The sequence below is a fragment of the Nicotiana sylvestris genome, chromosome 2 (genome assembly GCF_000393655.2).
Source record: "Nicotiana sylvestris chromosome 2, ASM39365v2, whole genome shotgun sequence".
NCBI classification, from domain to species: Eukaryota; Viridiplantae; Streptophyta; class Magnoliopsida; order Solanales; family Solanaceae; genus Nicotiana; species Nicotiana sylvestris.
In genome coordinates, this window is record NC_091058.1 from 203,817,085 (window position 1) to 203,832,878 (window position 15,794).

A 15,794-nucleotide genomic window follows, 5' to 3' on the forward strand; every position below is an offset into this window, starting at 1 on the left:
TTTTTAAACAAAAAAGAAAAATGTGTTTGGTTGATGATTTTTTTTAATTTGTTTCACCTTTTTCTATGGAAGAAAGAATATATATATTTTTTTTGATTTATGATGTTGCCTCTTAAATTTTTTGAAAGAGGGACTTTTAAGAAAATGATGTGGAATTTCTGAGCTTTTATTTATTTACAAAAGCACTTCTAAAGAAAAGCCCTAATATTTTTGGAATTCAATTTTTCAAATATTTTTTTTATGGACATTTACAAAAGAAAGACTAAAAAGAAAAGAGTATTTTTTTGGATTTTTGTTGCTGATTTTTAATTCTTATTTCATTTTTTCGTATGAAAGACTTTAGAAATAAGGAAACTATATTTTTTTTATTTGAGTTTAAAGAAAACTTCTATATTATTATTATTATTTTTTTTTTTTTTGCATTTTCTAAGGAAAGATTTATAAAGAAGGAACTAAAGGAAAATATTTTTGGATTTTTTTTAAAATTGGGGTCGGAACCGATGAGGTTTGCCTACGTATCTCACATCCGGTGAGAATCAGACCCGCGTAGTTCGGTCCGATCAGGCGTAGAGTAAATAAACTAAACTCCTTCTGACTACAATCTTTTAAAGAAAAGAAGAAAAAAATATTTTTCTGGATTTTTATATATATTTTTTCTTTTTCGAAAAAAAAGACTAAGGAAATATTTATGAATTTTAAACTTCTTTTCACTCTTTTTTTTTTTGGAAAATTTTCGAAAATCTTTTAAAGAGATACTACAAATGAAACAATATTTTTTTGAGTTTTGAATTTTCTCCCTTTTTTTTTAAATAAATACCCTTTTTTTTTTTGATTTTGAAAGTGATTAAAAGGAAATTTTTTTTATATGTTTTTTTTTAATAAATCAAACTAGAAGACAAATTTTGTTTTCATTTTTTTCTTTTCTTTTTTTTTTTAAAAGAAAACTCCGGCGAGGTTTTGATACTACTTGTACATTGGTTTTATTTTTCCAAAATAAATAAATAAATAAATAAGTAATTATCTCCCTACGCTGCTATTTTCCTTTTTTTTTTAGAAACCGGTCAGCATGCAGATCTGAAGCAAATAAATGCGCAAAACAGACGGGATGCAGCAGGATGGTCTTTTCATTTCAGGTTGCCTTTCCTAGACGGACCCAACCCCTGTGTTGAGTCCCCTACGTCAAATGCAACATGATGCAAATAATCATTCCTACTAGGGATCCAGCATGAGGTTTCGTTATGCTAGGTTTATAACCTGGGTAGATGTTGTAGATTGTGTACCCGAGCGGACAACTCGAGTCGAGGAGGAGGCTACGTACCGGGGACCCGCGAGATCGTCCGGCTTTGTAACTTGTCCGGCCTCTTTCTTATTTAAGGTATTGACACTAACAGAATGGGGAGTCTCAACCAGCGAGCTTCTCCCCGGAGGTAAGGAGAGAAGGGTTTCGGCACAGTTTATATACAGTTCAAAGCGGTAAAAGACAACATTTAGCACGTTATGCCAAAAGCAATGTAATAAAGATTAGATAATAAAGCCAAATATAACAATTATTCTAAGCTCGAATTCTTGAACACTGAACCAAAGGTTCTGGTTAAATCCCCAGCAGAGTCGCCAGAGCTGTCACACCTCTTTTTTGCGCGCCCGCCCCGAAGGGTTTAATGCGCGAGGGAGTTTTTCCAATTTAAGTGACAATATTCGAAATGGGATTATTTAATTCAGAGTCGCCACTTGGGAAAGGTTTTTGGTGTCCCAAGTCACCGGTTTATCTTGAATCCCAAATCGAGGAAAATATTCGACTTTCCAAATGAAGTCTGCGAACCAGAAATTCTAAGTAAGGAATTCTGTTGACCCGAGGGAAGGTGTTAGGCACCCTCGAATCCCGTGGTTCTAGCACGGTCGCTTAAATTGTTATAATGGCTAGATATCTGATTTAATACATGTTATAAACTTATGTGCCAATTTATCCCTTAGCCGCTTTTATTATTATTATCATTTTTTATTTATTTATTGTTATTATTTTACGAAGAATTGCAACATTGTGAAAACGTATTTCAAATCACGTCGCAATCAATGCACCCGTGATTATCGACACATTTCGACTCCGTTGAGATTTAGATTTGGGTTACATAAATGCACACCCGTATTTAAGAAAATAACATTATTAAATACGCGCCTAGAGCGACTAGCGTATCATTATTTTGGGTAGGGCCGTGAAATTTGCTAAAACGGCTCCTCCCTAATTCTAAGCGATTAAATGTACATTTATTGAGGGCCCCGCAATCTATACATTTCATTAAGCGAGGCTCATCTCATTTATTTTAAATGGACAAATCTTAAAACGACTACATTTTTCTATAAAAATTAGTCTCTAAAATAAAGAAAGAAAATCCTAATTAATTACTAGCTTTTTATTATTTTAAGAAAACATGACATGCTAATTGCTTGATTAATACAAATATTGATGAAAAAGGAATTTTACTCTTAATTTCGAAATTATAAATAAAATAAAAATTCAACAACTAATATTCAAAATAAACAAATATAGCTAGATTAAAACTCAGCATTGTTATTTTTAAAAAAAATAAATATTATTGAGATTAATTATTCACAATCATTTGAAACTAGATTTAACCATAATTACTAAAGCTTATTAGAAAGTTTATTAGACTTAAACGTTCTCTTAATCTTGCTTAAGCTCAAGTCATGCCTTAATGCCTAATTTACGATGTTTAATTTAAATTCGTGTCTTAGCTAAATTTAGCTACTTGTTCATGATCAACCTATAATCTTGAAGCCTTCATAACTAGTGAATTAACCTATTTTGCCGAACTGATTTATTACAGACTAACTTATGATATTATTTTTTTATTCCAGTTATTATTTAGTAATTCATGAAATAGCTTAAATACAATCAACAAAAGGAACAAAGAAAAAAAACGAAATTAAAACTTCAAATTTTCATTCTTCATATGTATTCACGCTTCATATTTCGGATTACAATAAACAGCCTTTCAGTTGTGTACCTGATATTGGAAGTAAAAGAAAATGAATATGAGAATCAGCAGCAGCAGTAAAATCAGTACAACATAGCAACAATAGCCCAGCAACAGTAACAACCCAGTAACAGACCGGTGGAGTAGTAATCCAAAAAAAATACGAAGCTTCCCGCTTTTATGAAACAACAATTAATTTTGATTTCAAACAACAAAAGAAAGCAGAAAATTTTTTTAGTTTTTATTTTATTTTTTGAAAGCTTAAATATTTTTCGGAATTTTCTATCTCTTAAATGTTCAGCCCTTTTCTCTCTCTTATTTTCAGATTTGTTTCTCTCTCCCGTTTTTTTTTGTCTGTGTATTTTTTCTTCTATCTTTTGTGTTCCTCCCCCTATTCTGATTTCAAGACCTCTTCTTATAACCCATCCCATAAACCTTTCAATTAATTAAAATCCATACTTTTTCTCTACCCAACCCATTATCTTCCCACTCATCCCCATTACATTAAATAAACATATCACACCACCCTATTATATTTTGTCCCCCATGCCTAACATAAAATAATGCAAGATTCCCCCTTTAAATTAAATCTTGTCCCCCCTTTATATTAAACAACTATATCACAACCCACCCCATTTCATTTTGTCCCCCATGCTTCATATAAACAATTACAAAATGTACAATTCCTAAACTACCCCTCTGACCCTATTACAAATTACTATTTTACCCCCGAAAGTACTATAAATTACCAAACTACCCATCAGCTATAACACATCAATTAATCAAACTTAACCAAAATATAGACAATATGATCAATTTCTAACAATGTTCAAACAACAATATGAACACGGATGAACATCATAACAACAATATCACATGAACACGATTTTAACAACATTTCAACAACAAATCACATGAACACAAATTGAACAACAAAGAACAACTAAAATTTGATTGAACAATATTTTAGCAACAAACAATCCTATTTTTCGGATTCAACAACAACAAACAAGTATATTTAGATTTCTAAATTCAATCATATTGAACTTAAAATCAATTCTAACAACATTACAACCAACAATTCCTATATTAAACTTTATGAGACAAATTCAAGAAATAATCACAAATGGTAAACAAGAAATCAAGCTATACAAATTTCGGATTCAAGAACAATCAAACAAAGTATGAACATGAATTAAATCTATTTTAAACAACAAGCATGACAGATTCAAACGATTAAATCAATATATTTCCTTCAACACAACTAAATTCTTTTTTTTAGACAAATAACAAGATTTGTTGTTAGAAACAATTATGAACTTAAACTTGAACTTAACAATATTAACAATTTCTAAAAATACATAAACACATGAAACAAATTGAAGAAATAATCAATTAAATTTCAATTTGAATCTAACAAACATCAAACTAACAAATATTTATTCTAACAACAATACAAACATGAAATAAACATGAAAAACCACTAATTAAATTTCCATTTGAAATCTGAAAATTAATTTAACAAAACATATGAACATGAACTAAAAATTAATTCAAACGATAAACAAAACAAACATTTGCCGATTTTAGATTCGAAAATATCAAAGCAAAATATGGACAAAATAAAACTCAAAAACTACTAACCGGATCGAAATGAAATACGTACGGACTGTTTCGACGAACCTCTCCGGATTCGACGACGAACTCAACGACGAACTCACCTTCCTTGTAAACTTTGACGAACTCAAAACGACGCTCGACGACCTCGACTAAAACTCAACCGAGCAGATCGTCTGAAGATACAACAGCTGGAATGATGAAGTGAAGCAGCAATGGGAATTGTTGCGACGAGCAGCAGCAACAAATGGAGCAGCAGCTGCAGCAACCATGACGGAGAAGCTGCCGCGAAACAGCAACGCCGGGGAGCTGGACGCGGCGAGAAGCAGAAACAGGACGGAACGCAGCAGCAATGGTAGAAACGGGCAGCAGTGGCGCGTTTGAACGATGAGGAAGCAGCTTCGGCGAGCAGAAGGAGTAGAAGAAGCAGCCGCGACAGTAGGGTGAAGCTGGTCGAGGGTTTTCCGGCGTGACTGGGGTTGTTGGTCGTCGACTGTGGGCGGGGTTATGGGTGATGGATGGTTTAGACGGAACAAGGAAGAAGATGACGGGATCTCAACAAATAAACATGGGAGCTTGTGAAGGAACAGAAGTAAAGAAGAAGAAGATGACGACGGGCAGCCATGGGAGCTCGGAGGGCAGCTTCGTTGTTGCGTCAATGGCGGACATGAAGCTGGAACTTGTTGGACGAAAGGTGGTGGTCCGGCTGTGTCGACGGAGCAGGCAGGGGTGTGTGGGGGGCAGCCATGGATGGGGTCTTGCTTAAGGAACAAGAAGAAGAAGAAAGATAGCAAGGGGGGGCGGGTGAGTTTTGGTCTCTTTTAGGGTTTTCCTTTTATTTTTTTTTGTTTTGTTTTGTGTCTTTGAAATGCAAGATAGGGGTATTGGGTATTTTGGGTTATGGACTGGGTCGACCCAGTTCGAAATGGACTGGGTCGTAGGGAAGATTGGGCCAATTTTTGGGCCTGTGACTTGAAATTGAAGAAGAGGCCTAATTTCGACTTTCTTTATATTTTCGCTCTCTTTTCTTCTTTTATTTCTCTAAAACTAAATTATAAAAATACTTAAACTATTATTAAGAACTAAATTAAGTTATAAAAGCGCAAATTAACTCCCAATAACAATTAACGCACAATTAAGTATTAATTAAGCATAAAATTGTATATTTGGACATTAAATGCTAAAAATGCAAACGATGCCTATTTTTGTAATTTTTAATTTTTGTAAAACAAATTTAATTACTAACAACTATAGAATTAAATCCTACATGCAAAATGCGACATATTTTTGTATTTTTTATTAATTTATCAAATAAACACGCACAGACAAATACAAATAATTATTCAAAATATCACAAAATATCACAAAATTGCACACCAAAGAAAAATCATTTTATTTTTGAATTTTTTGGGAGTAATTCTCATATAGGGCAAAAATCACGTGCTTACAGCTGCCCCTCTTTGCCCGAAGACACGAAGGGTTTTCGTGCAAAGATAAAGCGAGCGATTTTTTGCCCATTCGAGTACTCCGTTGAAGAGGAGAAACACTATGCTTCATATCTACAATTGCATGTGCAGATTTCACTTGCTTTGGGGGTGAATGTGGTGATAATACACCCAAATCGAACGAAGGTACATCAGATTCTACATCTTTTTTAGGGCTGTGTTTTGAAGTTTTGTTCTCCTTCATTGAGAAATTTTGAAGCTCAAGGGGAATTAAAAGTGTGTATGAACGAAATTGAAGATTTGACTTCAATTTTGACTGGGTTTGTATAAGAAGCTTCAACAGTGGGTTTGAAACTTTTTTTCTGGTTTTAGCAGAGGTAAAAATGGCTAGAATCGTGTGTGTGTATCGTGATACGTGGGTGGGGTCGTGGATTTAGGAGAGAGAAACGTGGGGAGGGGGTGAGGATATGGAGGAATATACGGTACCTTTAATTTAGGAGTGATATAAGGTACAATTAATGTACAGTTAAAACACCTTATGGTATAGAATTGGTAACTAGGTATACTAAATATAATTAAATCAAACATTAAACATTGAGGGTATTATAGTTTCCTATATGGCATAGGATTGTAAAAATTCCTTGGAACATTCTATGTGTATTTGTTGACCCGTGTATTTTTTTTTGTTTCCTTTTTTCCGGTCTCGATAATTTCTCGTTGAACTCACAAAGCAAAGTCTGGGTATCCATATTTGTATTCATTTCAACTTTATCTCCAGTAAAGCAATTTTATAAAGAATACAAAATGTTCATCACAAGTGTTTTTGTATTGGAAAAAATTGAATTTATATATGTTGAGACACGTGGACTGGTCAAATAGTCAAAGAATTATAATTAGTCAATAGTCACGGGCAGTAATAGAAACGAGCAAAGTCAAAGGAAGAGGCACGGAAGGACATTTGAAGGATTCAACGCCCGTACCTATTTAGATCATTTATCAAAAGGAACGGATCTGACCATAATAAAGAGCGCAAATACGGAATTCGATAGGCATTAAATACCAGATACATTAGAGAATTTGTATTGATTACAATGATTGTGTAACGTAGCATTTAATGTCTTTAATTATTCATAATAGCCTCATTATGATTTGAAGGAAACGCATACCTTCAAGACACCTATAAAAGGGAGGTATCTAGTCACTTGTAAGGACAGACACAATTGAAATATACTCTGATTCACTTGTTTTTCTCCTGTATTATGGTTACTCAAAATTATTCTCTTCTACATATTCTTTTGATTATCAGTAACCCGCGTTCTTCTAAATTCTAGCTTTGACTAAAATTCTATTTTTTGGTTAAACAAATTGGTTCTGTTACCGGGAATCTGATAATCTATTTTCTTTTCACTTGACCTTCCTTGTTACATCAATTATGTCGAATAACAATGACAACACCCCAGGAAACCAAGAGAACCAACAAAGTCAGGGAGGCCCACAGAACATTAACATTCAGGTTCCTACTCCGCAGGACTCTCCACGGCAATCTCGTGAGGGTACTCCCGATGGATCTCAAATATACAAGTATGCTCAATATGAAAATGCTGAAGCTGTTGATGAAGCTCTGCAGAAGTTAATTACTGCTCAGGTCAACAAAGCTGTTGAATCGCTTGTTAACCAATTACCTGTTGCAACACCCACACCTTCTCCAAATAATAACACTATAGAAAACCCTCATTCCGGGCTTGTTAACTCAAGCAGCGGTGGAACCCCCAGTAAATCTCAGGAGAGAGAACCAGGTAATGTAATTAATTCTGATTTACAAAATTTAGTACTAACCTTGCAGAAACAGCTCAAGGAGCAAAGTGAACGCATAGAGCAGATACCCGGGGTGCTGCCCATAATCAAAGGGGTAGACACGGACAGATATTCGCAACAACCCTGGAAGCCGAGTGTTGCCCCACTCCCAATTCCAAAAAAGTTCAAAATGCCTGATATTCCAAAGTATGATGGAACGACAAATCCACGGGACCACGTGACTGCATTCACAACAGGCGTAAAAGGCAATGATTTGACTAAGCAGGAGATCGAGTCGGTATTAGTCAAGAAATTTGGTGAAACACTCACCAAAGGAGCACTAACGTGGTATTCCCTTTTACCTGAAAATTCTATAAATTTTGCTGAGCTTGCAGATTCTTTCATTAAAGCGCACTCGGGAGCCCAAAAAGTGGAAAAAGAACGGAGGATATTTTCAAAATTAAGCAAGGAGATTCAGAATTGCTTAAAGAATTCGTGGACAGATTTCAATGCGAAAGAATGACATTGCCGCGTGTACCTGATAACTGGGAAGCTATAGCTTTCACAAGCAATTTGAATGAAAAATGCTCGGAAGCTACGAGGAGACTAAAGAAAAACCTTCAAGAATTCCCAGCTACAACGTGGAACGATGTTTATAACAGGTATAGCACGAAGTTGAGGATTGAGGAAGATACTGTTCTCCGATCTCAAAAAGAAGAAAGTATACGTTCAAAACGTGCAGAGAACGAAAAAAGATCCGGTAAAAACAGGTACGAGCCATACATGGGACATGCGGGGAAAGACTCACGGTAAAAACAGGATAATCAACGGCACGATCACAGATCAAGAAATAGAGAATCAGGTTCTTCATCAAGATTTAGGAACGAGTGAAGCAACTATGAGTCAAGGGATGATGATAGAAATTTAAAAGCGAGATTCGAAGGTTACAACTTCAACGTTAGCACCTCCGAGCTCGTAGCTGTTTTGAAAAGCATGGGAGATAAGGTTCGATGGCCAAAGGAAATGAGATCAAATCCAAACAGGCGCAACCCTGACCATTGGTGTGAGTTCCATAATGATCACGGGCATAAAACAACAGATTGCAGATTTTTACAAAGTGAAGTTGATCATTTATTAAAACAAAGATATCTTACAGAGTTGTTCAGCGAGAAAGGCAAGCAAGCTTACATGAAGAACAGGCAGGAGCCTCCAAAGCCACCTTCTCCCAAAAGAACTGTTAACGTTATAAGTGGGGGTGAAGACATTAATGGTGTGTCATATACTGCGGCTAACAAAACTTCTAAAATAACTATTACCCAAGGGAAACGAGTGCGGCGTGTTCTAGAAGAAGGCAATATTACATTCAATGATGCAGATACAGATGGCGTATTAATCCCTCATAATGATGTACTGGTAATATCTTTAATTGTGCATGATACTAATGTGAAACGAGTTTTGATTGATCCAGATAGTTCCGTGAACATTATTTTGCTAAGAGTGCTATGTGAGATGCAAGCTGAATATGGAGTAATACCAAAGGCACATACTCTATCTGGATTCTATAATTCCAGTGTTGTCACAAAAGGAGAAGTAATACTCACCACTTTTGCTGAAGGGGTCGTCAAAGATACAAAGTTCCAGGTAGTAGACACGGAGATGACTTACAACATGATTCTGGGGAGACCATGGATCCATGAAATGGATGCTGTTCCTTCAACCTTGCATCAAGTTATCAAATTCCCATCGCCCTGGGGAATTTGTCAAATTCGCAGAGATCAACATACATCCAGGGCTATTAACTCCGTTGTAGATACAAGAACGAGAAGTGAAGGCAAATAGCAATCACAGAAGGCAGTTGAGGACACCACAACACAGACCTCAACTGAACAAGTGCGAACAGATATATACTCAAGGCCTGATACCATTCAAGAACTAGAAGAGAATGAAGATATCAAAACAACGATAGATGAATTAGAACCTATCATGTTGTTTGCTCAGTGGCTTGATAAAAAAGCTATGTCGGGGCTAATCTTGACCAAGGAATGAAGGGTAAGTTAATCGAATTTTTGAAAACTAACATGGATTGCTTCGCTTAGTCCCACTCCGACATGACAGGAATACCACTGGAGGTAATGACTCATAAACTAAATGAAGATCCGTCATATCCTCCTGTGAAGCAAAAGAAAATAAAGCAGGGAACTTTCAAGAATCAGGTGATTCAAGAAGAAGTCCAAAAATTGCTAAAAATTGGTTCCATTCGAGAGGTAAAGTATCCTAACTGGTTAGCTAATACTGTTGTGGTTCCAAAGAAAAATGGTAAGTGGCAGGTTTGTGTAGATTATACAGATTTTAACAAAGCCTGCCCTAAATATTCTTTTCCACTACCACACATAGATCAATTGATTGATGCAACTGCAGGTCATGAATTGTTAAGTTTTTTAGATGCATATTCAGGATATAATCAAATTAAAATGGATCCGGCAGATGAAGAAAAAACTTCATTCATAACAGATAGAGGGACTTATTGTTATAAAGTAATGCCCTTTGGTCTAAAGAATGCAGGTGCAACGTACCAGAGGTTAGTTACCAAAATGTTTCAGGAATATTTAGGAAAGACAATGGAGGTATATATAGATGATATGCTTGTTAAAACTCAGCACTCAAAAAATCACATATCACACTTGTCTGACACATTTTCAATTCTGCGTAAATATAATATGAAGTTAAATCCCGAAAAATGTGCATTTGGCGTTGCATCAGGCAAGTTTTTGGGTTTTCTTGTTTCTAACCGTGGAATTGAAGTAAATCCTGCACAGATTAAATCCATTGAAGAAATCCCTGACATACTTTCAAACAAGAAAGAAGTTCAAAGATTAACAGGGAGAATTGCAGCCTTGGGAAGATTCATCTCTAAATCATCAGAGAAGTGTTTTAAATTCTTCTCAGCTCTTAAAAAGCAGGATCATTTTGAATGGAATGAGGAATGTCAACAAACACTTAGGAATTTGAAAACGTACTTATCAAATCCGCCTCTGTTGGAAAAACCAAAGGTTGGGGAAAAGCTACTCCTATACCTTGCTGTTTCGGAGGTGGCGGTAAGTGTTGTTCTGGTCCGAGAAGAGCAAGGTAAACAATCACCTATCTATTACGTAAGTAAATCTTTGTTAGATGCAGAAACGAGGTATCCTCAATTAGAAAAACTTGCACTTGCGTTAATCATGGAATCTAAGAAGTTAAGACCTTACTTTCAATGTCATCCTATCGTTGTGGTAACTACCTACCCTTTACGTAACATACTACATAAGCATGAGTTATCAGGTAGGTTAGCTAAGTTGGCAATAGAGTTAAGTGAATACGAAATTGCATACCAACCTAGAACTGCTATAAAATCGCAAGTATTAGCTGATTTCGTGGTTGATTTTAGTCAGGAAATACAGTTAGAAGCAGAAAAAGAATTACAGGTATTCAATGGAACCAACCCAGGAACTTGGACTTTATTCACTGATGGATCATCTAACGTGAGAGGAGCAGGTTTGGGGATAGTATTGGTACCACCTACGGGTGAAACCATTCGGCAAGCTATTAAATGTCATTCCATAACTAACAATGAGGCAGAATATGAGGCTATGATTGCAGGTTTAGAACTGGCACGGGAACTTGACATAAATCAGATTATAATCAAGAGTGATTCACAACTCGTAGTTAATCAAATGCTGGGGACTTATACAGCCAAGGAAGCAAGGATGCAACAGTATTTAGAAAAGGTACGGGAATTGGTAAAACAATTTCAAGATTGGAAGATTAGACAAATACCCAGGGATGAAAATCTTGAAGCAGACGCCCTAGCTGATCTCGCATCTGCGGCTGACGTGGCAAACGATGCAAATGCCTCAGTGATACATTTATTTCATTCAGTTCTTGATCCTGATGCAAATGAGGTAAATTTTAATAACTTAACCTGGGATTGGAGGAACGAAATTATTGCTTTTTTGCAGTATGGAACCGTCCCTAATGACAAGAAAAAGTCCTATGCGCTTCGAAGGCAGGCCGCTCAGTACTACTTAAAACAAGGCAATCTATATCGTAAAATGTTTGGTGGACCCTTAGCAAGATGCCTTGGACCTTCGCAAACAGAGTATGTAATGAGAGAAATACACGAGGGTCATTGCGGGAATCACGCGGGTGGAAGATCACTAGTAAGAACCTTAATTAGGGCAGGTTATTACTGGCCTAAAATGGAAGAAGAGGCAGAAAGTTTCGTAGCCAAATGTGATAAATGCCAGAGGTACGGTAACAATATGCATAGACCTGCAGAATTATTACATCCAGTCATTTCGCCGTGGCCATTTATGAAATGGGGAATGGATATCGTAGGACCATTACCGCAAGCAAAAGGACAGGTAAAGTTTTTGCTTGTTCTCACTGATTATTTTACTAAATGGGTAGAGGCAGGCGCATTCAAACAGGTACGAGAAAAGGAAGTCAGAGACTTTATTTGGCGGAATATCATATGTCGATTCGGCGTACCAAAGGAGATCGTATGTGATAATGGTCCTCAGTTTATTGGAGCTCAGACACGGAATTTTTTCAAAGCTGGCAAATTAAAAAGATTACGTCAACACCCTACCATCCGGTGGGTAATGGGCAGGCAGAATCAACGAACAAAGTCATTATCAACAACTTAAAGAAATGGCTAGAGGAATCAAAAGGAAACTGGCCTGAAGTATTACCTGGAGTTTTATGGGCTTATCGCACAACTGCAAAAACAAGTACAGGTGAAACACCATTTTTATTGGTTTATGGAGCTGAGGATTTAATTCCAGTTGAGATAGGGGAACCAAGTACATGGTTCACACAGGCAACACAAGAGTCTAATGACGAGGAGATGCGGGTCAATCTAGATTCCAGTTGAGAATCTAGATTTCTATTGATTCGAGGGGCAGAGAGAAGCTGCTTTAATAAGAATGACAACACAGAAGCAAGTCATAGAACAATACTACAATAGAAAAGCACGCCTCATGTTCTTCAAAATTGGGGACTTCGTGCTTAAAAAGGTTTTTCAGTCTACAAAGGTAGCTAACACAGGGAAATTAAGTCCAACATGGGAAGGACCCTATAAAGTGCGTGATGTTGCAGGAAAAAGAGCATATGAACTGGAGACAATGGAAGGCAAGATACTACCTTCGCATTGGAATGTTGTTCATTTAAAGAGATACTATTTCTAAAGAAAATCCACGGTCAGGTATAACCATTTTAAATCTCATTTTTGAATTGTTAAGATTTTACTAACTATTTTAGATGATAGGCAAAACACTAACCCGTACTAAATGATGAGTCACGACCTGTAAGGCACATGGAGTAACCTAAAATTCCTGGCCTAGGGTTACAATTATTCTGATAGAAATACAAACGGGTTATGCGGTCTTCATCTATAATCGTCCCTCCGAGTCTCGTATATTTTTCCTTTTCAGGAAAAGGACCAAATGTGAGAAACTATCAAGTGCTCGAGGTTTCATACTTCAACACTCAAACACTTAGGGGACTAAATAATATACACGAACATGTGTATAAAGAAGGCAAAGAAGATTAAGGAAAAATCAAGCCTGAAAGAGTCAAGTCAAGTGCAGAGTAAAAGTCATAAAGCCACGAGCTAAAGCCAGTCAAGTGTAGAGTAAAAGTCATAAAGCCACGAGCTAAGGCCAAAGAAAAACCTCACTAGGGATAAAGGCTTTGTACTAAAACGGGTTATAAGGAAAAACCCCGTGTCTATTATTTATTGTTTTTTAAATCTGTTACAAGAAAAACAGTTACGAGAAAGTTATGGATGTAATTCAAATACATGTAAAGTTTTATTCGGAACTAGACAAGGTTCAAAAATTAAAACTTGTCCAAGTTATTTCAGAAAAACATGTGTATTCCTGTTTCTTTTGTCGTATGATAATACCATTATGAAGTTGATACGTCTTCTTCATTAAGTATTGGAATATAAAAGGGCCCTCTTTTATAAAACTCATGTTTAAATTAATCATGAGGTTAATAGAAGCATTTTTCAGAAAACAAAAATGCAAATTATTCTGTAAGTCCTTAAAAATAAATGCGAGAATAAAGCAAGCAGAAGTTTAAGATAATTTTTTTTAATATGTAAAAAAAACATCTAAGACTAAATTCCAACTTAGTCATCAAACTATGAAATTGTTTAGATTACCCCATTAAAAGACTTGGGGACTGACGTTCCTAAAATCAACCCTCAAATGAAGTTAAGAGTTTGATTACTATCTTCCAAAGTCAAAACAAAAATAAAATCATTTGAATGATTAAAACTGGTCATTGAGAAGTTTGTGGTATTGAGGCAGGAACATCGATAGCAGCATACTCAATTTGGGCAGGTGCATCAGCAGGCGCGGCTTCAACTTGACTTGCAGCAACGGGCTCGATCGGGTTTGAAATAGTCATGACACCCGTATCAGCTTCAACATTCATAAAAGCTTCAACCACGGGAACTTCATCCACAGGAGAAGGGAAGTCTTGAGTCTGTCGAGCCTTTTCAATAGTTTCATTGATTTTAGCTAACTCTAACTCCAGGTTGAAGTTTTCTTGGCTAGCTTCAAGTAGGGTATCACGACGGGAATTCAAAAAAGCCCAACTTGCCTCAACAACAGATATTTCTTCAAGGATCTCATAATCCTTTTCCCAAGCAGTGATCTCATTTTTTAGCTCTTCATTTTCAGCCAAGGTAGAGCTGTGGGAAGCTTAAAGAGAGGCGTGGGAGCATTCTAAAGCACGCACCTTATCAACAGATATTCTGAGGTCTTCTTGTGCTTAAGTCAAATTCTGCACAAGCTCCCCAGAGTAAACTTCCTTTTGATTTAAAAGAGCCTTTAACTCTCTGATCTCTTCACTAGCTTTAGATAGCTGCTCTGAAAAGGAGGACTCGAGACGCTCTTTGTCTTTCTCTGCTTGGTGTGAAGAATCTTTTATAACCGCCAATTCTGAGGTTAAGACCCGTACTCGCTACTCTAAGGTATTCTTGTTCTCTTGCAAGCTCTCTATGTCAAGCTGAGCACTCTCAAATTGCCCCTTCCAATTGGTTGCTTCCAATTGAGAGTCACGTGTTGTCTTCTCCAAAGGAGCAATTCTTTTCATCAACTTTGTGCCGATGAGATTAGCCTAAAAAAGAAAAGAGAAGAAATAAGAATCTCAAAGATGAAAAATTTTGCAAAGTGTGAGAGAAGGAAAATACCTTTAGAGTGGCATGCACGATGTCATTCATTTAAGTCAGGGAACTATGGCTTTTCAGCTTTGCTTTTTCAATTGGGCCAATAAGAGGATCTAGCCATATATCCGCCTGACCTGATTTTCTCAAAAGGCTATTCTCAACAGGAATTTCAATAGTTACCCGCCTCAGTATGATGAACTATAGGGGGAATAGCCAAAGGAGGAGCAGGAGAAGAGGTAAGAGCAGTAGAAGAAGGAACGGAAATAGCTGGGGCCGGTAAAGAAGGAACCACAGTCACGGGTAATGAGAAAGATGATAAAGGTACTTCGTCTAAAATAGGCCAACATCTTCACGACCAAATCCACTGACAAAAAGTTGGTCGATAGACTCACGAGTGTCGTAGGAAGTGACGTCATCATCGGGAATTATTATTGGGGTTTAAACAGGTTCGGTAAAAGAAACCGAGACTTCAGCTTCGTTATCGGAAACAATGCGTCTCCTAACTCGTGGCCTCGTTACCAACGGGCTCTCATTTTCCTCTTCTTCAGAGTTTTCCTCTTCAGCAGCCTTCCTTTTCCCAAAAGAGGAACCCAAGACTATTTTTCGGGCTCTCTCTAGAGAGATACGGGTTCCCGAAGCAGTACGGGTCCCCGAAGAGACACGAGAGGCTGCAACTGCTTTCGCAGTAACCCCTCGAATAGCAAATCCTGACAAAAATAAGGATAAAAG

The 15,794-nt window shown here is 36.6% G+C and overlaps 1 protein-coding gene across 1 annotated transcript; it reads left to right on the plus strand.

Annotated features, from left to right (window-relative positions):
* The first annotated feature begins 12,084 nt into the window (after positions 1-12,084).
* On the plus strand, positions 12,085-12,761 carry LOC138886181 (uncharacterized). The gene is made up of 2 exons (XM_070167224.1): positions 12,085-12,315; positions 12,498-12,761. Exons 1-2 carry the CDS (start codon positions 12,085-12,087, stop codon positions 12,759-12,761), a joined length of 495 nt encoding a protein of 164 aa, XP_070023325.1.
* The last annotated feature ends 3,033 nt before the right edge of the window (positions 12,762-15,794 follow it).